Raw genomic sequence first — 25,581 nt, 5'->3', positions numbered from 1 at the left:
TGTGATCTTAGGGAATCCACCGAAACTCTCTGGGCCTCAGTTTCCTCAGCTATAAGTGGTGGATAATCAAATTATCTACCTCACCATTAATAAATGTTAGCTATTTTTTTTTATCAAGGTTAATACAAAGAGAAACATTTTACTTATTTTTCCAGCTGCCCCGAGCATCTTCCAAAATCTTATCACCAGCAAATATTGTATTTATTATAGCAACTATGTAAAAATGGAGTCCCTGTCCCATGCTCAGATGAAATATGTTGGTATTTGAGTTCGCATGTCTTCTATAGGAACCAGTGTTTAGTGAAAATGGGTGGAGACAAACAGATGTTTTCACAGTCCTGTTGTTCACAGTACTGCCAAATTGAATGTTTCCATATAGGTGCATTCTAATGTCTTAAATGATGCGGATATTTTCTGGCCAGCCATATGGATCTTTTGTCATCTAAGATGTTAATATTTTCCTTATATTTTATAGTGATTCTGGAGTACAGCCAGTTTCTTGAATAGGGTCCACATGGCTCATTATGCACAGGGCCTGGAAACTGCCTTACTCATGCTGTTGAGATGAACAGTGACACTTCAGAAGAGCTGGGAGCTGGGGTAGAGCAGTGGCTAGAAGAACATATTCAATTATATTTCCTCCTGCATTAAGCTACAAGTAATGAGCACTTTCCTGTGCTTTACAGTAAGTAATTAAAAGAAATTATAGAGTGGGATGCAAAAATAACCTGAAAGACAACTGGATGTGTGGAGCTACCAGTATTCTCCATGTGCGTACAAGGTTAATCCTTCTTACTACTCAGAATGCTGAGTTTCTACAGAAAGGGTTGCAGGTCCACACATGTTTTGGTGTCTCTACCCACACCCTTCTGTATGGCATGACTGTGCATCCCAGAAGAAGGGCTGTGCTGTGTACCTCCACGTTTCAGTGGAATTTAACAAACTGATCCCTGAAAATGGTTTCATAAAAGGTGAGTAACAGAGAGCTATTAGCCTTCTCTTGCTAATTTTATCTTTCCCCCAAGATTTCTTGATAATAGTTTGAAAAAGAGTGTTATTTTTTGGTCTCTAGAGGCAACTTACCTTTCCAGTTTCTTCCACCACCTGTTTTCACCTCTCGTTTTTCTAAATTTAATGTTCTATGTATTTCAGAGGATAGGATTTAATCTAGTGCGGTCCCTTCAGCAGGTGAGAATTATTCATCTCATTTTCATTTTAGCCTTTCTGAATTAATGACATTGAAGCCCAGCAGTTTGGTCCTAAGATGGGTTTAATTATGTAGAGATACTCTTTCTACAATGGAAATTGCTCAGATAACTAATTAACCACAAGAATACACTGACTATGGAAAATTTCAGGAGCACCATCTGTGGAAAAACTGGGAAGGGCATGCCGTCACCACAGCTCTGGGGTCTATTAAAAGCGTGGTTATGCAGCACTGGTGTCTAGTGGGGTGTTGGCTCTCAACTGTCAGAATTCCCATAGCATTTCATGGCAGAAAGTCAAGATGTCCAGCAATACTCTGAAAGCAACTTGTTGATTAAAGTTGTCAGTTCTGAAGAAAGAGACTGAAATAAGACAGATGGGTCTTAACTTTTTTTCTCTTTCTCTCTTTTGTAAAAAAGTGTGGTTGTTCTGGCATGCTCCCAATCCCCACATAATGCCAGCGTCTTTTCTTAAAGGGGGATTCCCTTTATCCTTGGATCTGAGAGTTAGTGCATGTTCTCCCTTTAGGGACAATGAATGCAGTTGCATCACCCTTGCTTTTTTTTTCTTTTTTTTCTTTTTCTTTTCTTTTTTTTTTTGGTACAGAGCATGCTTATTCTTGGATGCAGGGACTTGAAAGACAAAGCCCCACCTGGCTTTCACAACATCTCCTATAAGTAGGTGTGCCTTGTGTGTAATTTGAAGGAGGCGGTCCCTTAGCTGTGTTTACACTGTACTTTTCAATGTAGGGCTGAAGGCAGAATCAACCATACTTAAGATGCCACCTGGGAAAATAGGGTCCTGCGTCATCTCAGCCCCACCCCTTTGCAAATAGCAGCACTATTAGGGTTCCTAGTGTGAGTCATTTGCATTTGGACTGGTGAACTTGGTAACTTCTTGGTGTTTGGAAACAAACAACCTTTGCAGTCTTTTGTAAAAAGGCTAAATGGTGGACCAGTCTCCAGTTCTACTTGCAAAGTTGCCCCCATCAAATCCCTCATAATGTTCAAGTTAAAAAATGTTACACTTTTCTCTGGAAATCTAACCTTTTTTCCTTCTTTAAAAGCCATTTTAAGTACTTCAGTCTTGAATCAAATGATCCCAAATATTGGATACCAATCTAGAAATTGGGTTCCTCCTGGGAACTTTATTGAAGAAGAGAGATTTTGGTTGGAGAGGGGGTTTCGATGCTTGAAACTTATATTTACTATTTTAAGATTTCATTGTTGTTGCTGCTGCTGCTGTGAGTTTCGTTTGTTTAAATTTCATGGTATTTAAAGAGAGAGCTGGATCTGTTGGTTTCAGGACAAATCTAGAAATAAGAAATCTGCCTTGAGTGAGTGAGTTGGTTCTCTCTGTTGCTATTTCACCATATAGGACTAAAGGAACTCACAAGGACCAGAGACATCTGGCTAAAAGCAACAGTAGTGTGACTGGACATCTACTACCTGCTATAGTTGGTCATATCATTTCCAGTATGATTCTGATTGAGTGAATGATATTAGGCTATGTTCAGGGATCAGGGAGGCTAATTATGCTTATATTGCCTTGTAGCATTTTGGTAAGAATTAATGATTGTGTAGATGTCCAGATTTAGGTCAGCAATACTCTAAAAGTTCTCATTGAACTAATCATGTTTATAAGTAGCCTGTACTTATCATAACAACAATAGTGGAAAAGCTAGTTGACATAAAAGGAGCCCAGATTTTACTTAAGTAAAATTACAAAAGCAAAGATATTTTCCCACATAAATTACAAAAGCAAAGATATTTTCCCACATAAACATCCCCATAAAACAAGTTGAACTGATGAGGAAAGATGACAGGTAACTAACTGTATGACACGCTAAAAAAGTATCATAATACTTAAGTTAACTTTAACCTTTTATTTCCCTATCCTAAGCAGCCTCTTTTCTCTTCATCATTTAGTCTAGTGCTTCTCAACTTTGATAAGTAAAAAAGTTATTGCACTAAATAAATCTTATTGAAATGCAGGATCTGATTGAGTGGGTGGGGTAGGTGGAATGAGGCTGGGGAAGTTGAGATTCTGCATTTCTTAGAAGCTTCTACTTTATGTTAAAATGGCTAATCCATCTCAACATTGAGAAGCAAGGTTTCACTTAATTTCAGCCTATGTAAGTTTATCCCATATGTACATTTCCTAAAACTCTAATATCAGGCCCCATGAGTTTCTCCTTTAGTCAAAATATTTTTAGGAATAAATTTGAATTGCATTAATACACAATTTATAAATGTAACACTCAAAAAATTATTTGAACTTTGAGACTTTTAGGTTGCATAAAAACAATTTCATACTTGAAAATTTTCTATAAATTCAAAAGTCTGTATATTTAAATACAATTTAAATACCTGTGTTACAATGACATTTGTTTTTCTATCTCTGTCTGCATCATTTCCTGAGTCATCATCCCTGTACAGGAAAATTTTTCCCACAATTCCACCATAGTTAAATTCATTAAATATGATGCTTACTTGATAATTTCTCCAGGTTCTTTTTTTTATTATTATACTTTAAGTTCTAGGGTACATGTGTACAATTTGCAGGTTTGTTACATATGTATACATGTGCCTTGTTGGTGTGCTGCATCCATTAACTTGTCATTTACATTAGAGGTATCTCCTAATGCTATCCCTCCCCCCACCTCCACCCTACAACAGGCCCCGGTGTCTGATGTTCCCCTCCCTGTGTCCAGGTGTTCTTATTGTTCAGTTCCCACCTATGAGTGAGAACATGCGGTGTTTGGTTTTCTGTTCTTGTGATAGTTTGCTGAAAATGATGGTTTCCAGATGCATCCATGTCCCTACAAAGGACATGAACTCATCCTTTTTTATGGCTGCATAGTATTCCATGGTGTATATGTGCCATATTTTCTTAATCCAGTCTGTCATTGATGGACATTGGGGTTGGTTCCAAGTCTTTGCTATTGTGAATAATGCCACAATAAACATACATGTGCATGTGTCTTTATAGCAGCATGATTTATGATCCTTTGGGTATATACCCAGTAATGGGATGGCTGGGTCAAATGGTATTTCTACTTCTAGATCCTTGAGGAATCGCCACACTGTCTTCCAGAATGGTTGAACTAGTTTACAGTCCCCCCAACAGTGTAAAAGTGTTCCTATTTCTCCACATCCTCTCCAGCAGCTGTTGTTTCCTGACTTTTTAATGATCACTATTCTAACTGGCATGAGATGGTATCTCATTGTGGTTTTAATTTGCATTTCTCTGATGGCCAGTGATGATGAGTTTTTTTTCGTGTGTCTGTCGGCTGCATAAATGTCTTCTTTTGAGAAGTGTCTGTTCATATCCTTTGCCCACTTTTTCATGGGGTCGTTTGATTTTTTCTTGTAAATTTTTTTAAGGTCTTTGTAGATTCTGGATATTAGCCCTTTGTCAGATGGGTAGATTGTAAACATTTTCTCCCATTCTTTAGGTTGCCTGTTCACTCTGATGTTAGTTTCTTTTTCTGTGCAGAAGCTCTTTAGTTTAATTAGATCCCATTTGTCAATTTTGGCTTTTATTGCCATTGCTTTTGGTGTTTTAGTCATGAAGTCCTTGCCCATGCCTAAGTCCTGAATGATATTGCCTAGGTTTTCTTCTAGGGTTTTTATGGTTTTAGGACTAACATTTAAGTCTTTATTTCATCTTGAATTAATTTTTGTATAATTAATTTTTGTATAAGGTGTAAGGAAGGGATCCAGTTTCAGCTTTCTACATATGGCTAGCCAGTTTTTTCCAGCACCATTTATTAAATAGGAATCCTTTCCCCATTTCTTGTTTCCTCTCAGGTTTGTCAAAGATCAGATGGCTGTAGATGTGTGGTATTATTTCTGAGGGCTCTGTTTTGTTCCATTGGTCTATATCTCTGTTTTGGTACCAGTACCATGATGTTTTGGTTACTGTAGCCTTGTAGTATAGTTTGAAGTCAGGTAGTGTGATGCCCCAGCTTTGTTCTTTTTGGCTTAGGGATTTGTCTTGGCAATGTGTTTTTGGTTATATATGAACTTTTAAAGTAGTTTTTTTCAAATTCTGTGAAGAGCAAGTCATTGGGTAGCTTGATGGGGACAGTATTGAATCTGTAAATTACCTTGGGCAGTATGGTCACCTTTCAATTTATATTGATTCTTTTCTATCCCAGGAGATGAACGCTCCTTCCAATTTGTTTGTGTCCTCTTTTATTTTGCTGAGCAGTGGTTTGTAGCTCTCCCTGAAGAGGTCCTTCACCTCCCTTGTAAGTTGGAGTCCTAGGTATTTTATTCTCTTTGAAGCTATTGTGAATGGGAGTTCACTCATGATTTGGCTCTCTGTTTGTCTGTTGTCAGTATGAGAATGCTTGTGATTTTCGCATATTGATTTTGTATCCTGAGACTTTGCTGAAGTTGCTTATCAGCTGAAGGAGATTTTGGGCTGAGACGATGGGGTTTTCTAACTATACACTCATGTCATCTGCAAACAGGGACAATTTGACTTCCTCTTTTCCTAATTGAATACCCTTTATTTCTTTCTCTTGCCTGATTGCCCTAGCCAGAACTTCCAACCCTATGTCGAATAGGAGTGTTGAGAGAGGGTATCCCTGTCTTGTGCCAGTTTTCAAAGGGAATGCTTCCAGTTTTTGCCCATTCAGTATGATATTAACTGTGGGTTTGTTATAAATACCTCTTATTATTTTGAGAGATGTTCCATCAATACCGAATTTATTGTGAGTTTTTAGCATGAAGGGCTGTTGAATTTTGTCGAAGGCCTTTTCTGCATCTATTGAGATAATCATGTGGTTTTTGTCTTAGATTCTGTTTATATGCTGGATTATGTTTATTGATTTGCGTATGTTGAACGAGCCTTGCATCCCGGGGATGACGCCAACTTGATCGTGGTGGACAAGCTTTTTGATGTGCTGCTGGATTCAGTTTACCAGTATTTTATTGAGGATTTTTGCATCAGTGTTCGTCAGGGATACTGGCCTGAAATTCTCTTTTTTTGTTGTGTCTCTGCCAGGCTTTGGTATCAGGATGATGCTGGCCTCATAAAATGAGTTAGGGAGGATTCCTTCTTTTTCTATTGATAGGAATAGTTTCAGAAGAAATGGTACCAGCTCCTCTTTGTACCTCTGGTAGAATTAGGCTGTGAATCCATCTGCTCCTGGCTTTTTTTGGTTGGTAGGCTATTAATTATTGCCTCCATTTCAGAGCCTGTTATTGGTCTGCTCAGAGATTCAACTTCTTCCTGGTTTGGTCTTGGGAGTGTGTATGTGTCCAGGAATTTATCCATTTCTTCTAGATTTTCTAGTTTATTTGCATAGAGGTGTTTGTAGTATTCTCTGATGGTAGTTTGTATTTTTGTGGGATCGGTGGTGATATCTCCTTTGTCATTTTTTATTGCATCTATTTGATTCTTCTTTCTTTTCTTCTTTATTAGTCTTGCTAGCAGTCTATCAATTTTGTTGATCTTTTCAAAAAATCACCTCCTGGATTCATTGATTTTTTTGGAGGGTTTTTTGTGTCTCTATCTCCTTCAGTTCTGCTCTGATCTTAGTTATTTCTTGTCTTCTGCTAGCTTTTGAATGTGTTTGCTCTTGCTTCTCTAGTTATTTTAATTGTGATGTTAGGGTGTCAATTTTAGATCTTTCCTGCTTTCTCTTGTGGGCATTTAGTGCTATAAATTTCCCTCTACACACTGCTTTAAATGTGTCCCAGAGATTCTGGTATGTTGTGTCGTTGTTCTGATTGGTTTCAAAGAACATCTTTATTTCTGCTTTCATTTCGTTATTTACCCAGTAGTCATTCAGGAGCAGGTTGCTCAGTTTCCATGTAGTTGAGTGGTTCTGAGTGAGTTTCTTAATACTGAGTTCTAGTTCGATTGCACTGTGGTCTGAGAGACAGTTTGTTATAATTTCTGTCCTTTTATATTTGATGAGGAGTGCTTTACTTCCAACTATGTCATCAATTTTTGGAATAAGTGCGATGTGGTGCTGAGAAGAATGTATATTCTCTTGATTTGGAGTGGAGAGTTCTGTAGATGTCTATTACGTCCCCTGGGTGCAGAGCTGAGTTCAGTTCCTAGATATCTTTTTTAACTTTCTGTCTCGTTGATCTGTCTAATGTTGACAGTGGGGTGTTAAAGTCTCCCATTATTATTGTGTGGGAGTCTAAGTCTCTTCGTAGGTCTCCAAGGACTTGCTTTATGAATCTGGGTGCTCCTGTATTGGGTGCATATATATTTAGGATAGTTAGCTCTTCTTGTTGAATTGATCCCTTTACCATTATGTAATGGCCTTCTTTGTCTCTTTTGATCTTTGTTGGTTTAAAGTCTGTTTTATCAGAGACTAGGATTGCTACCCCAGCTTTTTTTTGCTTTCCATTTGCTTGGTAGATCTTCCTCCATCCCTTTATTTTGAGCCTTTGTGTGTCTCTGCACGTGAGATAGGTCTCCTGAATACAGCACACTGATGGGTCTTGACTCTTTATCCAATTTGCCAGTCTGTGTCTTTTAATTGGAACATTTAGCCCATTTACATTTAGGGTTAATATTGTTATGTGTCAATTTGATCCTGTGGTTATTTTGCCTCTTAGTTGATGCAGTTTCTTCCTAGCATTGATGGTCTTTATAATTTGGCATGTTTTTGCAGTGGCTGGTACCAGTTGTTCCTTTCCATGTTTAATGCTTCCTTCAGGAGCTCTTGTAAGGCATGCCTGGTGGTGACAAAATCTCTCAGCATTTGCTTGTCTGTAAAGGATTTCATTTCTCCTTCACTTCTGAAGCTTAGTTTGGCTGGATATGAAATTCTGGGTTGAAAATTCTTTTATTTAAGAATGTCAGCTATTGGCCCCCATTCTCTTCTGACTTGTAGAGTTTCTGCCAAGAGATGCCGTTAGTCTGATGGGCTTCCCTTTGTGGGTAACCTGACCTTTCTCCCTCACTGCCTTTAACATTTTTTCCTTCATTTCAACTTTGGTGAATCTGACAATTATGTGTCTTGGAGTTACTCTTTTCAAGGAGTATCTTTGTGGCATTCTCTGTGTATCCTGAATTTGAATGCTGGCCTGCCTTGCTAGGTTGGGGAAGTTCTCATGGATAATACCCTGAAGAGTGTTTTCCAGCTTGGTTCCATTCTCCCCATCACTTTCAGGTACACCAGTCAGATGTAGATTTGGTCTTTTCACGTAGTCCCATGTTTCTTGGAGGCTTTGTTCATTTCTTTTTACTCTTTTTTCTCTAAACTTCTCTTCTTGCTTCATTTCATTCATTCGATCTTCAATCACTGATACCCTTTCTTCCACTTGATTGAATCAGCTACTTAAGCTTGTGCATGCATCACGTAATTCTCGTGCTATGGTTTTCAGCTCCATCAGGTCATTTAAGGTTGTCTCTACACTGTTTATTCTAGCTAGCCATTTGTCTAATGTTTTTTCAAGGTTTTTAGCTTCTTTGCAATGGGTTCGAACATTCTCCTTTAGCTTGGAGGAGTTTGTTATTAGCGATCATCTGAAGCCTTCTTCTCTCAACTTGTGAAAGTCATTCTCCATCCAGCTTTGTTCCATTGCTGGTGAGGAGCTGCATTCCTTTGGAGGAGAAGAGGCACTCTGATTTTTAGAATTTTCAGCTTTTCTGCTCTGGTTTCTCCCCATCTTTGTGGTTTTATCTACCTTTGGTCTTTGATGATGGTGACGTACAGATGGGGTTTTGATGTGGATGTCCTTTGTGTTTGTTAGTTTTCCTTCTAACAGTCAGGACCCTCCACTGCTGGTCTGTTGGAGTTTGCTTGAGGTCCACTCCAGACCCTGTCTGCCTGGGTATCACCAGCAGAGGCTGCAGAACAGCAAATATTGTAGAACGGCAAATGTTGCTTCCTGATCCTTCCTCTGGAAGCTTCATCTCAGAGGGGCACCCGGCCGTATGAGGTGTCAATTGGCCTCTACTGGGAGTTGCCTCCTAGTTAGGCTACTCGGGGGTCAGGAACCCACTTGAGGAGGCACACTGCCCGTTCTCAGATCTCAAACTCCATGCTGGGAGGACCAATACTCTCTTCAAAGCTGTCAGACAGGGATGTTTATGTCTGCAGAAGTTTCTGCTGCCTTTTGTTCAGCTATACCCTGCCCCCAGAGGTGGAGTCTACAGAGGCAGACAGGCCGCCTTGAGCTGCAGTGGGCTCCACCCAGTTCGAGCTTCCTGGCTGCTTTATCTACTCAAGCCTCAGCAATGGCAGATGCCCCTCCCCCAGGCTTGCTGCTGCCTTGCAGTTCGATCTCAGACTGCTGTGCTAGCAGTGAGCCAGGCTCCATAGGCGTGGGACCCTCCAAGCCAGGCGCAAGATATAACTCCTGGTGTGCCGTTTGCTAAGACCACTGGAAAAGCACAGTATTAGGGTGGGAGTGTCCCAATTTTCCAGGTACCATTGGTCATGGCTTTCCTTGGCTAAGAAAGGGAATTCCCCAACCCCTTGCACTTCCCAGGTGAGGTGATGCCCCGCCCTGCTTCGACTCATGCTACATGGGCTGCACCCACTGTCCGACAAGCCCCAGTGAGATGAACCTGGTACCTCAGTTGGAAATGCAGAAATCACCCGTCTTCTGCGTCACCCACTCTGGGGGCTGCAGACTGGAGCTGTTCCTATTCGGCCATCTTGGAACCTCCCTCTCCAGGTTCTTTATTACAGAGTGGGTCACTGAAACTTCATGGAACAAATTGGAAATTATCTTCTTAATTAATGTCACTGTCTACCATGTATGGGAATTTGGTAAATATTATATGGTTTCCAATAACATAGTAGATATAACATTGTTAAATCTAAACTTCAGTGAATTGTAATGGATCCCACCTGAAATTCTAAAGAAAACAGAATCCTAATTGAAGAAGTTAAACTTTTACATGGAATGTCAACTGCCATTTGGGTCCTGTAAATGAAAACCTTTTTTTTTTTTAAAAAAAAATAACCTTTAAAAGTGTTTTCAGATGACCTCATTTGCTATGCAAGTGGCTTGAGTATGCTTGATGCTAAGACTTCTTTGTTATAGACTGGAGATGTGTACTATTGGTGCAGTGTTGTCTGTGACAAGGAGGCAGAGGATGAGGGCAAGGTTCGATGTGACTGTGAATTCTGGGTGACTCTGGCTATCGGGAACCTTCATTGGTTACAGAGAAACAGTTGTTTTCCTAGGGCAACAGTGTCTCTGTCGCCCAGGCTGGAGTTCAGTGGCATGATCAATCACTCACTGTAGTCTCAACTTCTTAGACTCAAGTAATCCTCCTACCTCAGCCTCCCAAGTAGCTGATACTATAGGTGTGCACCACACCTTTTTTTTTTAATTTTTAAGTTTTTGTAGAGACATGGTCTCACTGTGTTGCCCAGGTTGATCTTGAATTCCTGGGCTCTAGTGATCCTCCCGCCTCGGCCTCCCAAAGTGTTGGGATTACAAATGTGAGCCACTGCATCTGGCCCTTTGCAACCTTCTTGACGATGCATTCCTTTATTCCCTAACTGGAAGTAACTTCTTTCTCTTGATGGAAGCACTAAGTGCCTGGGGTCAGGAGGCCAGATGGGATGTTCTCTGCCCAGTTCTGGCCCTTGTGCCAGGCATTTTTTATTGTTTATTCCAAAATTAATGACAAAATTTCAATTTACCTTAAGACTTACTGCTCTTAGTTTAATTGCACTTCCCTAAATACTTTACAAATATTTCTAGCACAAGGAGAATTGAGTACTTAGTTTGTACATGGTACTGTACAAATTGTTCTAGTTGCTTATTCAGAGGAGAATATCCAATGTCAATCCTTATCCTTTGCTCCTTATCAAGCAAAAACAAGTGTCTTTGTAACACAGGCATTTTAAATTTACTCTTGAAGAAAGGTAGAGCATCTGCCAATAAAAAAAATCCTTATATTTTCAGAGATGGGGAGTAGGGGTGTAGTGGGAAGTAACAGAGGGTCAGAGCTATGGTGCTTTCTAACAAAGATGCATATAAATTTATCCATCAAATTAAAGACTCTGGAAATTATACATTTTTTCTTATGGTAGTTACGTGGAGGTATCACTTCAGGTATGAATTAAGAATCAGCAATTTCTCTGAAACTCTTAGTGAGTTTAAGTGATGTCTGCAAGTATCAATCAACACCACAGACATACCAGGGGCTTAGAGTATACTGTGGTATGAAGGACTGTGTTTTGTAGCACATGTATTTGGATGTTCTCAGACATAAGCTACATTATGGCTAAAAACTATATTTTTAAAGGTAGCTGCAAAGCTTTGGAATATCTGCATTTTCAGATATCATTTACTAAAATATTTATTAATTTCACGTGAATGGCCATCCGGATAAGTAGGTGAGTATCTGTGATGACCATTACTTTTTTTTTTTTCATTTTATTTATAGATTTCAATGGCTAATTATTTTCTTTGAGGAATGTGTGGGTGGTTTTTGTTGTGGTGGTGTTTTCTTGTTTTAGTCTTCTTGGCTAAGCAATACATATATGATGGGAAAATAATGTGGAAATAATATAGAGGAATGAAACAAACCAGTCCCTATAGTTTAAGGCCTAGTTTCCTTTGGAATCTGGGGTTCTGAACTTGTTCTATCAAGGGAACCACAGTGAGTAGATGAGTTGATTAAAAACTCTTGTCCTCTCTCCTCCTATACCAAATGAGGATAATTATAGTTACCTACATCTCTAGAGTCTTCTGAGTTTTAATCAGTTAATATTTGCAAAGTATTTGGAGATATTTGAATTAAAAGTACTGAGCGATATAATCAAAATTCTTTGTAATTACAATTGGAATCAGTTTGTGGTACCACCTTTCCTCCGTTTTTGCCTATCTTGTTCTTTCTGCCACCCCAGATGTTACTGATGGTTACTACTCAGCTCCGCACACTCTCTCGACCACTTTTCTTTTTGCAACTCACTTCAGCTTATAAATAAATAAATGGGCCGGGCGTGGTGGCTCAAGCCTGTAATCCCAGCACTTTGGGAGGCTGAGACGGGCGGATCACGAGGTCAGGAGTTCGAGACCATCCTGGCTAACACGGTGAAACCCTGTCTCTACTAAAAAATACAAAAAACTAGCCGGGCGAGGTGGTGGGCGCCTGTAGTCCCAGCTACTCGGGAGGCTGAGGCAGGAGAATGGCGTAAAAACCCGGGAGGCGGAGCTTGCAATGAGCTGAGATCCGGCCACTGCACTCCAGCCTGGGCGACACAGCGAGACTCCGTCTCAAAAATAAATAAATAAATAAATAAATAAATAAATAAATAAATAAATGGATTAATTAATTAAAAATATATAGCCAGGCCTTTAACCCCACATTTAAGTAACTACTTAATATTTGTTTTTAAAGCTCCACAGTCACTAAGAGTAAAGTCAGCCAATTATTTTCTTCTAGTGTATCATTTTTTTTCAGGTCTTCCTTCACATGATGATAAACTGGTCTTCTTGCAGCATTCCCATGCTCAGAAACTCTCATTGGCTCTTTGGCGCCCATATGGCAACATCCAAACTCTTTGGCATCCCCCAGAGGCTTTCAAAATCTGGCAGTCATTCAGTCTTATTTTTCACTGTTCCCATTCCACACTCTTCTCTCCAGACATTTACTCTATGCCCTCCCACCTTCCTGCCATTCATTAAGCTGCCATTCACCCACTGTAGGGTACATTCAGACTCTTTACAATCTTATTTATTTATTTATTTATTTATTTATTTATTTATTTTTGAGATAGAGTCTGTTGCCCAAGCTGGAGTGCAGTGACATGATCATGGCTCACTGCAGCCTCAACTTCTTGGACTCAAGTGATCCTCCCACCTCAGCCTCCCAGGTAGCTGGGACTACAGTTGTGCACCACCACATCTGACTAATTTTTAAGTTTTTGTAGAGACCTGGTCTCACTGTGTTGCCCAGGCTGATAATGAATTCCTGGGCTCAAGCGATCCTCCCACCTCGGCCTCCCAAAATGTTGGGATTACAAGTGTGAGCCACTGCACCTGGCCCTTTGCAAACTTCTTGACAATGTATTCCTTTATTCCCTAACTGGAAGTAACTTATTTCTCTTTAAAAAATTTTATCTGTACTTTTTCTAGGTCATTTCTACCTTTATATTCTAGTTACATATTACATATATCCTACCTCCCTCCTAGACCATAAGACTGGAAAGTAGACTTCATGTGTGATGAATGAATGAACAAAAGGAAGCCTAACATATGGATGTAGTCAACTGGATGCAAATTAAAGATTTTTAAATATTGATTTGCAAGATTTCATTACGGTCAACTCTTAATCGTTTGTATCATATATGTTAGGAATGAAATACTAATAACTTCTTCAGCATTACCATTATCTTTATAGGACTGTCTAAAATGAGCAGCCATATCTTTAAACTGTGTTTTCTCTGATTACATGCTCACAGGTAAAACCCAAAGGGGCTGGGAACAAACAAGACTTTTTTTTTTCTTTTCTGTATGCCTGAATTATCTGTACTGTTGTTTGTTTTCCCAGCTTTGGCCATAGAAACTTAGTCCTAACATGCTAAAATTTTTGTAATTCTCTCTCTTAGAAAAAGATCACATTGTCTGAAATTTCATCCATTGAAGTAATCAAGCCTTAAAGTTGAAGGATCTTGGTCATGATTAATCCAGCCCTACAAAGTGGTATCTTAATGGCACCCCCTTTAGAAAGTTGGGTTCCAGGACACACATAGCTGCAGAAAACTGTGTCCACATTTTGTAAGCTCCTTCGTTGTCATAGCCACTCTCTTCTCTGTGGCTGATATTCTAAAACTGGCAGCACATCCTGATGGTAAAAGCTTGGTTCAGGAGACAGGTAACCTATTAGCTTTATGACATTTGACAGGTTACCTAACCTCTCTGACACATAATTGCCTCATCTATGTAATGGGGATAATAATACCCATCCTGTCTCCTTGTAAAAATCAAATTAGATGATGCCTGTGAATGTTCTGTAGTCTCTTAGACAAATGTAAGTTATGACTACAGCAAGAGTAAAAGAGCATGTTGTTATGGACATTCCTTCAGTGAAATGTCTAAGACTTGTGAGTCATGATTAAAGCTAAACTTGATATCTACTTCATTGATTTTCTTTTTAGTTCTATGTACTATATTGAATTTCCTGAGAGTGGGGCTAAGAAAGCCTTCCTAGCATTTTATAGATGTGGTTGAATTAATGGTTGTAAGCCTTAAAGCAGAATTAGACAGCATCAATGAATTTATTAAGTATAAATAAATATATAATCTACTTAGCAATACTGCATAGCCTCTTTATCTTATGTGTGATAAAGAGTCATCCGAAGTCTGAAAATGAAAATTGTCCTGGAAGCTGTTGTTTAATCTTTGATTATTTCCTAATACAGTATATAAAATTACTCATTGAAAGCTCAGCAGAATAGTAGGAAATTAAAAGGCTGAAAACTACAAATTTTGCTATTATTGTTATTACTATTACTGATTACTTCCCAAGTCTCTTATTGATCTGTTAGAAACAGAGCTACACAGGAAATAGTAGGACAGTTAGTATGTGGTAGTGTTATCTGCTTTTTAATTATTCAAGTAAAGTTTTATCCCATTAAAGGAACTCAAGAAGTTGGTTGTGGCTGATAATTGCCATCTGTCAAATTCCTTAGAGCAGGGGTCCCCAACCCCCAGGCCATGGATTGTTACCAGTCCCTGGCCTGTTAGGAACCAGGCTGCACAATAGGAAGTGAGTGGTGGGCGAGCAAGCATTGCCATCTGAGCTCTGTCTTCTTTCAGATCAGCAGCGGCATTAGATTCTCATAGGAGCGTGAGCCCTATTGTGAACTGCACATACAAGGGATCTAGGTTGCATGCTTCTTATGAGAACCCAACTCCTTATGAGAATTTAATTGATGATCTAAGGTGGAATTGTTTCATCCCAAAACCATCCCCCCTGCTACCCCCAGACCGTGGAAAAATTGTCTTCCACAAAACTGGTTCCTGGTGCCAAAAAGGTTGGGACTGCTGCCTTAGAGTTTATAATTTGGGGTTAGCACAGCCTATATTTACCTAAGAATTTCAATGAGTTCACTGATCTTTCCAAATGAAAAGCTTTCTTACGAAAATTATATTCAAACTGTCTTTTCTCTTAGTTAAATAAACCTATAAGTAAGTTTTTACTGAGTACTGCTATTACATTTTTCTCAGTTAAGCATTTTGGGGGCTCAGACATGATCCATTCCCTCAAAGAACTTACCTTCCAGCTGAAGACTGACCAGAATGAGCAAATATGGTTAACAATTAACAAGTGAGCAGGCCAGCCTGGCCAACATGGTGAAACCCCATCTCTACTAAAAACACAAAAATTAGCCAGGCATTTTGGTGGGTGCCTGTAATCCCAGCTAGCTGGGAGACTGAGGCAGGAGAATTGCTTGAACCCAGGAGGCGGAGAATGCAGTGAGCCGAGATCACACCATTGCACTCCAGCCTGGGCAACAGAGCAAGACTCTGTCTCGGGAAAAAACAAAAAACAAAACAAACAAAACAAACAAACAAAAAAACAAGTGAGAAGGGAATCAAGTACTACGCAAGATGTGGAATTTTAGGGAAGGCAGGCAGTGTATGCTGGAGTAATTAGGAGAAGGGGCATGCATGATTTGATGTTTGAACTGGATTATGAAGGATAAGCAAGATTTAGGCAGCGAGCGAGGGGGAGAGAGAAGAGTTTGTCAGAAGAATGGAATAAGTCAGGAGGCAGTAATGTGTATGGCACTCTAAGGGCTCTGTCCTGATCAGACTGGAAGTGATGAAGCATTGAGTAGTTTGAGAAAGTTAGCTAAGAAGGGTGAGGGCAGATTTTGGAGAGTGTTGAATATCAGAGAGAAGACATTAGATTTGAGCAGATAGAACAAAAAAGCCATTGCCAGTTTTTGTGTAAGAGAATAATAATATGAGAGTGGTTAGCCAGGAAGTGGTCATCAGAGTTGAATGGAGCAGAAAGAGTGTCTGACACAGCATGGAGATGTTGTGGTCACAAAATGAGGTGGTGAGGGCTGAGCCAAGATGGTGGCAGTGGGATGGATAAAAAGGGATGGCCAGGAGAAATATTTTAAAGGAAAAATTAACAGGACATCTTTACTGACTAGATTGGAAGGCTATACAGGAAATATATTGTCAAACTTGATTCCAGGATTTCTATCCTATGCCTGGGTTGCCCAAAATATCAGGAAACCATTGTTAGAAACAGAAAAGGTAGGAGATACCACTGTTCTGACAAAAAGTATTGAGATTGGTGTCGCACCCATTTGACTTCAAGGCCTTGCAAGTGAGTAGACAGAATTGCAGAAGTGCCACTCAGAGAGCAGGGCTTGCAATGTGGGGTTGGACTTTGTCACCATTTTATTCCTAATTCTATGCAGATGCTCAGCTTGAGGAATGCCCATGTTTGAGCTTCAGAATGAAAGCCAAGTAATATTTACTCAGATGCCAATTTTCCCTCTGAAATATTTGCTTGTGGAACTGAGAAAACAACATAGAAAGCATTACTTATTTTTCTCATAAAAAAGTTATTAATAAAAAGATAAGATCAGTGAAAGGCAGAATAAACTAGAAGCCAAGTATAGAAAATGGTATCATTCAAAGACTCATTACTGTAGTGGTGATAACAAAACAATATTCCAACAGCTTAAGATGCCTCAGTACTTTGGACCATTTTTAAGTAGTTAGTGTGGGCACTTAGTAAATGTGTATTAAACTATAGTTCATTAATTCTTTTTTTTTTTTTTTTTTTTTTGAGATGGAGTTTCACTCTTGTCACCCAGGCTGCATTTTTGCTTTCTTAGTGGTATATACAATGTTGTGTTTCACAATGATGGTATCTTAGATTTGATTAACTATGGTATTAAAAAATAGCTGATCACAGAAAGTCTCTACCAGTGTGACGTAGATGGCTAAAGTATTCCAAATTTGCAACCTTTTGTTGACCTAAATAAGAGGTGCCCCTTGGGTTGTTTTTATTTGGACTGGGAATATTAGGAGAAAGCTTTTTTCATTCAGTGGTGTAAGTACCATCTACCAGAAATAGAAACCCCCATGGAGGATCTATTTCTTTGATGGTACAGGACTCAGAACATTCACAAAGATTTAGTTATTAGCAGAACAGACATCTGTATTTTATTCAAACGAATTTGCCCTTCCTAATCTGAGAACACTGTGCAATCTAAGCAGTTCTAAGCATGTTTGCTATTCATGCAAAGTGAGAGTAAATCTAAAATAAATTTTTTTGTGTGTTTAGGGATGGTAATAAAGTCTCTTAGTGGTTGAAAATGTTATTTCTTACAAAAGTGGAGAATATTTGCTTTTCAATACCAGAGTTTTCAGCCATTTCTGCATTCTGACCTATTGACTGGAGGTAGGTTGCCTTTGAATTCAGTAAAATTTCATGGGCAGAAACAGTTCCTTTTCCTACTTATTTGGATAGCATGACGGTCATTGCATGATGTGTCTTTTTGTAAGTCCATGCCTCAGAACTGAGAAGTAGGAATAAAATTAGTGTCAGGGCTGGGAATGCTACTCTTTGCTGCTGAGAGACACAGTACTTCAGGTAAGTGATTCTGAAGTCCTTCACCACCTGACGGTAACCTTGGGTTGGTTCATAGGTATGTTTTCATTTTGCTTGTTCATCCATTTTAATTGGCTTCCTAGAGCATGCTTGTAGAGGTAGAGCCAAATTTAGAGTAGAGCAACCCTCTGGCAAACAGGAAGAGATTAATTTTGTGGTATGCTTTTAAGGGACTTCCCAGGAAACTTCAAAAGCAGAAAAAGAAGCACTAGCTGCCTAGTCCAAAATGTGTAAAATACCACTCAGCTTTTTAAAAGTAGGATAAACTCAGAGCACACACACACACACACACACACACAAACACACACACACACAGGACCACTTCTCCAGTAAAAAGAAAAGCTGAGCTTTCTTAGCTAGATGTGTGTATTAGCCAGAAAAAGCCAAGGAGTGAAGGGTTTTAGAGAATTGGAGGAGATAAAGTGGAGTATGCATATGGGAAGCATTTGAAATTGACTTAAATGCCTTTTTAATGCTGACTTTTTCAGTTTTCTCCTTACCAGACACATTGTTTTCATGATATCAGCCCCAGGCATAGACACATCATTAAAATGAACATGTCAAAAATGATTTCTGTTTAGAAATAAGCAAAACATTTTCAGTTGTGACCACCCAGGTGTAGAATAAAGAACAGTGGAATTGGGAGCCCTTAGTTCTAACATAAACTTTCTTCATGACATGAGGCATGTCTTCTATGGCCTTTGGTTTCCTTATCTGTAAAACAGGATGGCTCAATGAAATTATCTTTCTTCTTTGCTATAATAGAGTATCTCTGTGGGAAGAGAAAAAGAAAAGTCAATTTAAAGGCTCCTTATAGTTCCCCAACTGCTGTTTTATTGTGCTATTCATGCCTAGACATCACAGAGCTAGAAAGGCCCATCAGACCCCTCAGGCCGCTGCTGTTCCTGTCACACATTCCTGCAAAGGACCATGTTGCTAACTTGAAAAAAATTACTATTACACTTGCAGTTGTTGCTTAGTAACATTTCTGATTTTGTGTTTCTTGTGACAGCATGAACAGAGATCATTAAAAATTAAACTTACAAAGCTGCTAAAGTGGGAGGAAGGAGAACCTGAAGCCACAATTTTTGCACTTGCTTAGAAGCTATCTAATCTCAGATTTATATGCTAGATCTTGGGGAAACACTGCACGTCTCTGGTTTATATTAAACCACATACAGCACGCTACTGACATTGATTTGTGTCTGGTGCAGCTGGAGTTTATCACCAAGACATAAAAAAACCTTGACCCTGCAGAATGGCCTGGAATTGCAATCAGATGGGCCACATGGCATCCCAGTGAAAGAAAGCCCTAACCAGTTTTTTGTCTTGTTTCTGCTTTCTCCCTACAGTTCCACCAGGTGAGAAGAGTGATGACCATCCTTTTCCTTACTATGGTTATTTCATACTTTGGTTGCATGAAGGCTGCCCCCATGAAAGAAGCAAACATCCGAGGACAAGGTGGCTTGGCCTACCCAGGTGTGCGGACCCATGGGACTCTGGAGAGCGTGAATGGGCCCAAGGCAGGTTCAAGAGGCCTGACATCATTGGCTGACACTTTTGAACACGTGATAGAAGAGCTGTTGGATGAGGACCAGAAAGTTCGGCCCAATGAAGAAAACAATAAGGACGCAGACTTGTACACGTCCAGGGTGATGCTCAGTAGTCAAGTGCCTTTGGAGCCTCCTCTTCTCTTTCTGCTGGAGGAATACAAAAATTACCTGGATGCTGCAAACATGTCCATGAGGGTCCGGCGCCACTCTGACCCTGCCCGCCGAGGGGAGCTGAGCGTGTGTGACAGTATTAGCGAGTGGGTAACGGCGGCAGACAAAAAGACTGCAGTGGACATGTCGGGCGGGACGGTCACAGTCCTTGAAAAGGTCCCTGTATCGAAAGGCCAACTGAAGCAATACTTCTACGAGACCAAGTGCAATCCCATGGGTTACACAAAAGAAGGCTGCAGGGGCATAGACAAAAGGCATTGGAACTCCCAGTGCCGAACTACCCAGTCGTATGTGCGGGCCCTTACCATGGATAGCAAAAAGAGAATTGGCTGGCGATTCATAAGGATAGACACTTCTTGTGTATGTACATTGACCATTAAAAGGGGAAGATAGTGGATTTATGTTGTATAGATTATATTGAGACAAAAATTATCTATTTGTATATATACATAACAGGGTAAATTATTCAGTTAAGAAAAAAATAATTTTATGAACTGCATGTATAAATGAAGTTTATACAGTACAGTGGTTCTACAATCTATTTATTGGACATGTCCATGACCAGAAGGGAAACAGTCATTTGCGCACAACTTTAAAAAGTCTGCATTACATTCCTTGATAATGTTGTGGTTTGTTGCCGTTGCCAAGAATTGAAAACATAAAAAGTTTAAAAAAAATAATAAATTGCATGCTGCTTTAATTGTGAATTGATAATAAACTGTCCTCTTTCAGAAAACAGACACACACACACACACAACAAAAATTTGAACCAAAACATTCCGTTTACATTTTAGACAGTAAGTATCTTCGTTCTTGTTAGTACTATATCTGTTTTACTGCTTTTAACTTCTGATAGCGTTGGAATTAAAACAATGTCAAGGTGCTGTTGTCATTGCTTTACTGGCTTAGGGGATGGGGGATGGGAGGGGTATATTTTTGTTTGTTTTGTGTTTTCTTTTTTGTTTGTTTGTTTTGTTTTTTAGTTCCCACAGGGAGTAGAGATGGGGAAAGAATTCCTTCAATATGTATTCTGGTTGATAAAAGATACATTTGTATGTTGTGAAGATGTCTGCAATATCAATCAGATGACTGGAAAGTGAATAAAAATTAAGGCAACTGAACAAAAAATGCTCACACTCCACATCCCATGATGCACCTCCCAGGCCCCGCTCATTCTTTGGGCATTGGTCAGAGTAAGCTGCTTTGACGGAAGGACTTATGTTTGCTCAGAACACATTCTTTCCCCCCCTCCCCCTCTGGTCTCCTCTTTGTTTTGTTTTGAGGAAGAAAAATCAGTTGCGCGCTCTGAAATATGTTACCACTGCTGTGAACAAGTGGACACATCGTGTCACATCATGACACACTCATAGTATAAGCATGGAGAACAGTGACTTTTTTTTTTAGAACAGAAAACAACAAAAAATAACCCCAAAATGAAGATTATTTTTTACAAGGAGTAAACATTTGCCTAAATCATGGTAAAGCTTAAAAAAAACTCATGGTAAGGCTTAACAGTGTCTTGCAAGCAAAAGGTAGAGCCCTGTATCAACCCAGGAACACCTAGATCAGAACAGGAATCCACATTGCCAGTGACATGAGACTGAACAGCCAAATGGAGGCTATGTGGAGCTGGCATAGCATTTACCAGCAGTGCGGGAGGAATTTCTGAGTGGCCATCCCAAGGTCTAGGTGGAGGTGGGGCATGGTATTTGAGACATTCCAAAAGGAAGGCCTCTGAAGGACCCTTCAGAGGTGGCTCTGGAATGACATGTGTCAAGCTGCTTGGACCTCGTGCTTTAAGTGCCTACATTATCTAACTGTGCTCAAGAGGTTCTCGACTGGAGGACCACACTCAAGCCGACTTATGCCCTCCATCCCACCTCTGGATAATTTTGCATAAAATTGGATTAGCCTGGAGCAGGTTGGGAGCCAAATGTGGCATTTGTGATCATGAGATTGATGCAATGAGATAGAAGATGTTTGCTACCTGAACACTTAATGCTTTGAAACTAGACTTGAGGAAACCAGGGTTTATCTTTTGAGAACTTTTGGTAAGGGGAAAGGGAACAGGAAAAGAAACCCCAAACTCAGGCCGAATGATCAAGGGGACCCATAGGAAATCTTGTCCAGAGACAAGACTTCGGGAAGGTGTCTGGACATTCAGAACACCAAGACTTGAAGGTGCCTTGCTCAATGGAAGAGGCCAGGACAGAGCTGACAAAATTTTGCTCCCCAGTGAAGGCCACAGCAACCTTCTTCCCATCCTGTCTGTTCATGGAGAGGGTCCCTGCCTCACCTCTGCCATTTTGGGTTAGAAGTCAAGTTGGGAGGCTGAAATAGTGGTTCTTGGAAAAATGGATCCCCACTGAAAACTAGTGCTCTAAGCCCATTCAGCCCATTTCACACCTGAAAATGTTAGTGATCACCACTTGGACCAGCGTCCTTAAGTATCAGAAAGCCCCAAGCAATTGCTGCATCTTAGTAGGGTGAGGGATAAGCAAAAGAGGATGCTCACCATAACCCAGGAATGAAGATACCATCAGCAAAGAATTACAATTTGTTCGATCTTTCTTTTAGAGCTAGTCTGTCTTTCACAGTACCATCTGAATACCTCTTTGAGAAGGAAGACTTTACATAGTATAGGTTTGTTTTGTGTTATTTGAAAATATTATTTTTGTAATTATTTTTAATATGTAAGGAATTCTTGGAATATCTGCTGTATGTTAACTTTATGCATCTTCCTTTCGAGGGACGAATTTAAAACAAACCCCCATCACAATCTTAAAGGATTGCAAGGGCCAGATCTGTTAAGTGGTTTCATAGGAGACACATCCAGCAATTGTGTAGTCAGTGGCTCTTTTACCCAATAAGATACATCACAGTCACATGTTTGATGGTTTATGTTGACCTAAGATTTATTTTGTTAAAATCTCTCTCTGTTGTGTTCGTTCTTGTTCTGTTTTGTTTTTTAAAGTCTTGCTGTGGTCTCTTTGTGGCAGAAGTGTTTCATGCATGGCAGCAGGCCTGTTGCTTTTTTATGGTGATTCCCATTGAAAATGTAAGTAAATGTCTGTGGCCTTGTTCTCTCTATGGTAAAGATATTATTCACCATGTAAAACAAAAAACAGTATTTATTGTATTTTAGTATATTTATATAATTATGTTATTGAAAAAAATTGGCATTAAAACTTAACCGCATCAGAAGCCTATTGTAAATACAAGTTCTATTTAAGTGTACTAATTAACATATAATATATGTTTTAAATATAGAATTTTTAATGTTTTTAAATATATTTTCAAAGTACATAAAATCTGGGGGTTCTGGGTTTTTTTCTCTTTACTGTAAAACAAACATGAAAACGTGTTTTATTATAAATACGTGTGTTCCTTGCTTTAAGACTAATCTGACTAGTTTTAGCAATTAAACAGCCCTCCAGAGAGGATACTTATTTGAAAGCCTGGGAGGCCAATCCTGCAGTCTGTGAGCTTTTGAGAAGTTGTAGGATTGGATCTGTCTTCCATGTTGTAAGATGGGAGTGTCATTTTCTCGGACACTTGAAAGTTTTACCCCTTTGAAGTGATATACTTTCATCAGATACCAAACCATGTATCCTAGCAACATCAGGATCCACGAATCACGGCTGGCTGGCTGGCTCTATCTGATTATAAAATAACTGTTAAAAAAAAATCAAAGTAGGTTTACTTAGGGATAATGAGAATAAATTGGCCCAAATTTAGAAAGTCAAGTACTGGAAAAAAAGAAATTCAATATTTGGAGACAGGTCACATACTCACAGTTTAGCAATGGTGCCATTTGCAGTATGTATTTGTATCCATAGCACTGATTTAATTTTTGTACGTGGAGCACACAGATTTTATATCATAGTACCCACAATCTAACAGATTGCTAGGATTTCTAAAAGGATTTGCCTCCGTGATGGCTGCCAAGCCGCTGGGTAATTTAGTTAAAGTGTTTAAAGTTATCACTAAATCTTAGGGAAATAAATGGAAGGATTTTAAATCAGAGAAAGGGCCATTAAGGAAAAAAAGCATCTGTTCTTACTCTTCAGCCTCCCCATTTGAACACTGACAACCCATCCCATAACGTGGTGAACTGTATCTGTGCAATGTATCATTTCTATTTCTAAACATACACACATGGTTTCCTCTTGTATTGTCTTATAAATAAGGATCAGGAAAGTCATAACAAACATTGACTTGTGTTGTGTATACGGAAAAACAGATCGAAAGAGATGAATTACTCTATCCTAATCTGTCCAGTGAACTTGAAAAGTACTCTAAACTCTAAGAGAAGCCCTTGACTGCCAGTCATGACAGCCTAGCCATGGAATTAGAACTTTGATAAACTTCAGGCTTGACCAATTTTCATAGTCAGAGGATCAAAATATTTTTTAAATGGTTGAGTAAAAAAAGTAAAAATTAAACATGACATCCAAATTACTTGAAGTTAAACGAGTTTGGTAAACATGACTGACAGTTTTCATTAGAAGATGAGGTTGGAGAAAAAACCAAAATAGAGACATCTACTAAATTATCCAACTTGGAGTTAATAGGAGTAACCAATGTGTACTGCATTCATTGAGTAAGCAGTTAAACTTGTTTAATTATTAAGATGCCTGGAAATAACTCAGATCATTGCTTTGAGCTGTTGTTTTTCACCATACTGATAAGCCTCTGTGGTGATTAGTTGTGTCTATGAAATCTTTTTATGAGCTAGACTAATTCTATGAATAATAAGACAGTTCCGAATGAGAACCTGGACTAAATCTTAGAATGGGTCAGTGTTAAATTGTTCCTCATTCATTTAAGTGGCTTCTAGATCCGGATAAAATGTCAAACACTTTTTGAACTGCAACAAATGGCTTCAGGCATTGCCTCAGTTCAGCCAGCACCCCCAGTAGTGTTAAGGTTTAAGCTTATTGTAAAACATACATGTCTCCCTCATGTTCTAACATCAAGCCTGATCTATAAGTTAAAGTGGAAATGGCTGCATATTTTGACAAACCATTGTTAAGTAAAGACTGTTAATTGGGATAAAAAACAATATATGTGTACATAAATTTAGGAAGATGAAGTGTTTAGCTTGCAAAAAGCCATTCACAGATTTAATCCAACCTCAAAATGTTGACCAGCAAAATTAGTGTTTGATGGAACACAGGCCATCCTTTTAGCTGTGGGTTTTTAAACTGTGGTTTTAAAGGTTGGTTGGCTGCTTGGTTTGGGGACAATCGTGGGTAATGGTTGGGAATCTGACTTTTGTTGGTTACATTGAACTAACTGGTGGTTGGTGAACTCCCCACCTAATAGCTAAACTTAGCAACTAGAGTGGGTGAAGTCACTCCAAACCAGCCCATGTTTATGGACATTCCTTCTAATAAACACCCTGCCTGCATGTCTATCCCCAGCCTTGTGAGTATGATCATCCATTCTCTCAATTCTGGCCACCATTTGAATTATTTGTAGGGAATAAAAGGCAAAGTCCTTTTTAGTAAGTGATTATTTGCAGTAAATTACTTGAAGACTATGTTTAAATATTAACAGAAAAAATACTGTGACCTTACACATTATCATCATTGAGAAGACCCATTTCTGTGGCACTCTGTAGGATTTCTATAGGCCTTTACCTCACCCCCACCCCCTAATTATTTACAAGGCACAGAGCACCAGATTAGGAGCTCTTTAGCCTGGCATTTGCTTTTCTAAGAACAATCCTGTGTGCTTGGTAACGTCAGTACCATGGAATTGTAAAAAGCAGGCCTTCCAATTAAACCTCACCACACAAACAATAAACAAGACCTTTGCATTTAAGTGTGAACTGCTATTTTATATCTGGCAAAACAAAAGTCCTTTCCTTTAGAAAAATAAGCCTATCTGTCCTGAAAAAAGCCTCACACACAATGTTGTAGTTAATGACAGGACTTGTCTCAAGTCTGTAAATGACCAAAAAGTGTTAGTTGAAATCCTGAGCTTGAGGTGTATGTTCTACATTTAGAAAGGACATAAAGATGCTTCTGCAGCGCTGCACTTTGGTACTGTATTC

At 39.2% G+C, this 25,581-nt stretch overlaps 1 protein-coding gene and 1 long non-coding RNA gene across 8 annotated transcripts in view; one reads left to right on the top strand and one right to left on the bottom strand.

The window, feature by feature from the left end:
• BDNF (brain derived neurotrophic factor) overlaps nucleotides 1-22,831 on the top strand; it is a 70,745-nt gene extending 47,914 nt beyond the window's left edge. For 4 of the 6 annotated variants that reach the window (XM_017948540.3, XM_017948542.3, XM_017948541.3 and 1 more), the window contains exon 2: nucleotides 19,149-22,831. In XM_017948540.3, the coding sequence (XP_017804029.1) occupies nucleotides 19,149-19,913 (765 nt within the window). In that variant the 3' untranslated portion in view covers nucleotides 19,914-22,831. The remainder of the gene's footprint in view (nucleotides 1-19,148) is intronic. The other 2 variants (XM_017948538.3, XM_017948546.3) reach the window with 1 other exon arrangement.
• The window catches only part of LOC103877592, a 99,899-nt gene continuing 89,987 nt past the window's right edge, over nucleotides 15,670-25,581 (bottom strand). For both annotated transcript variants that reach the window (XR_001894879.3, XR_637358.4), the window contains exon 3: nucleotides 15,670-18,568. This is a non-coding gene — a long non-coding RNA (uncharacterized LOC103877592). The remainder of the gene's footprint in view (nucleotides 18,569-25,581) is intronic.

Source organism: Papio anubis, chromosome 12 (genome assembly GCF_008728515.1).
Source record: "Papio anubis isolate 15944 chromosome 12, Panubis1.0, whole genome shotgun sequence".
Lineage (NCBI taxonomy): Eukaryota > Metazoa > Chordata > Mammalia > Primates > Cercopithecidae > Papio > Papio anubis.
This window is presented reverse-complemented; position numbering and strand designations above follow the sequence as displayed.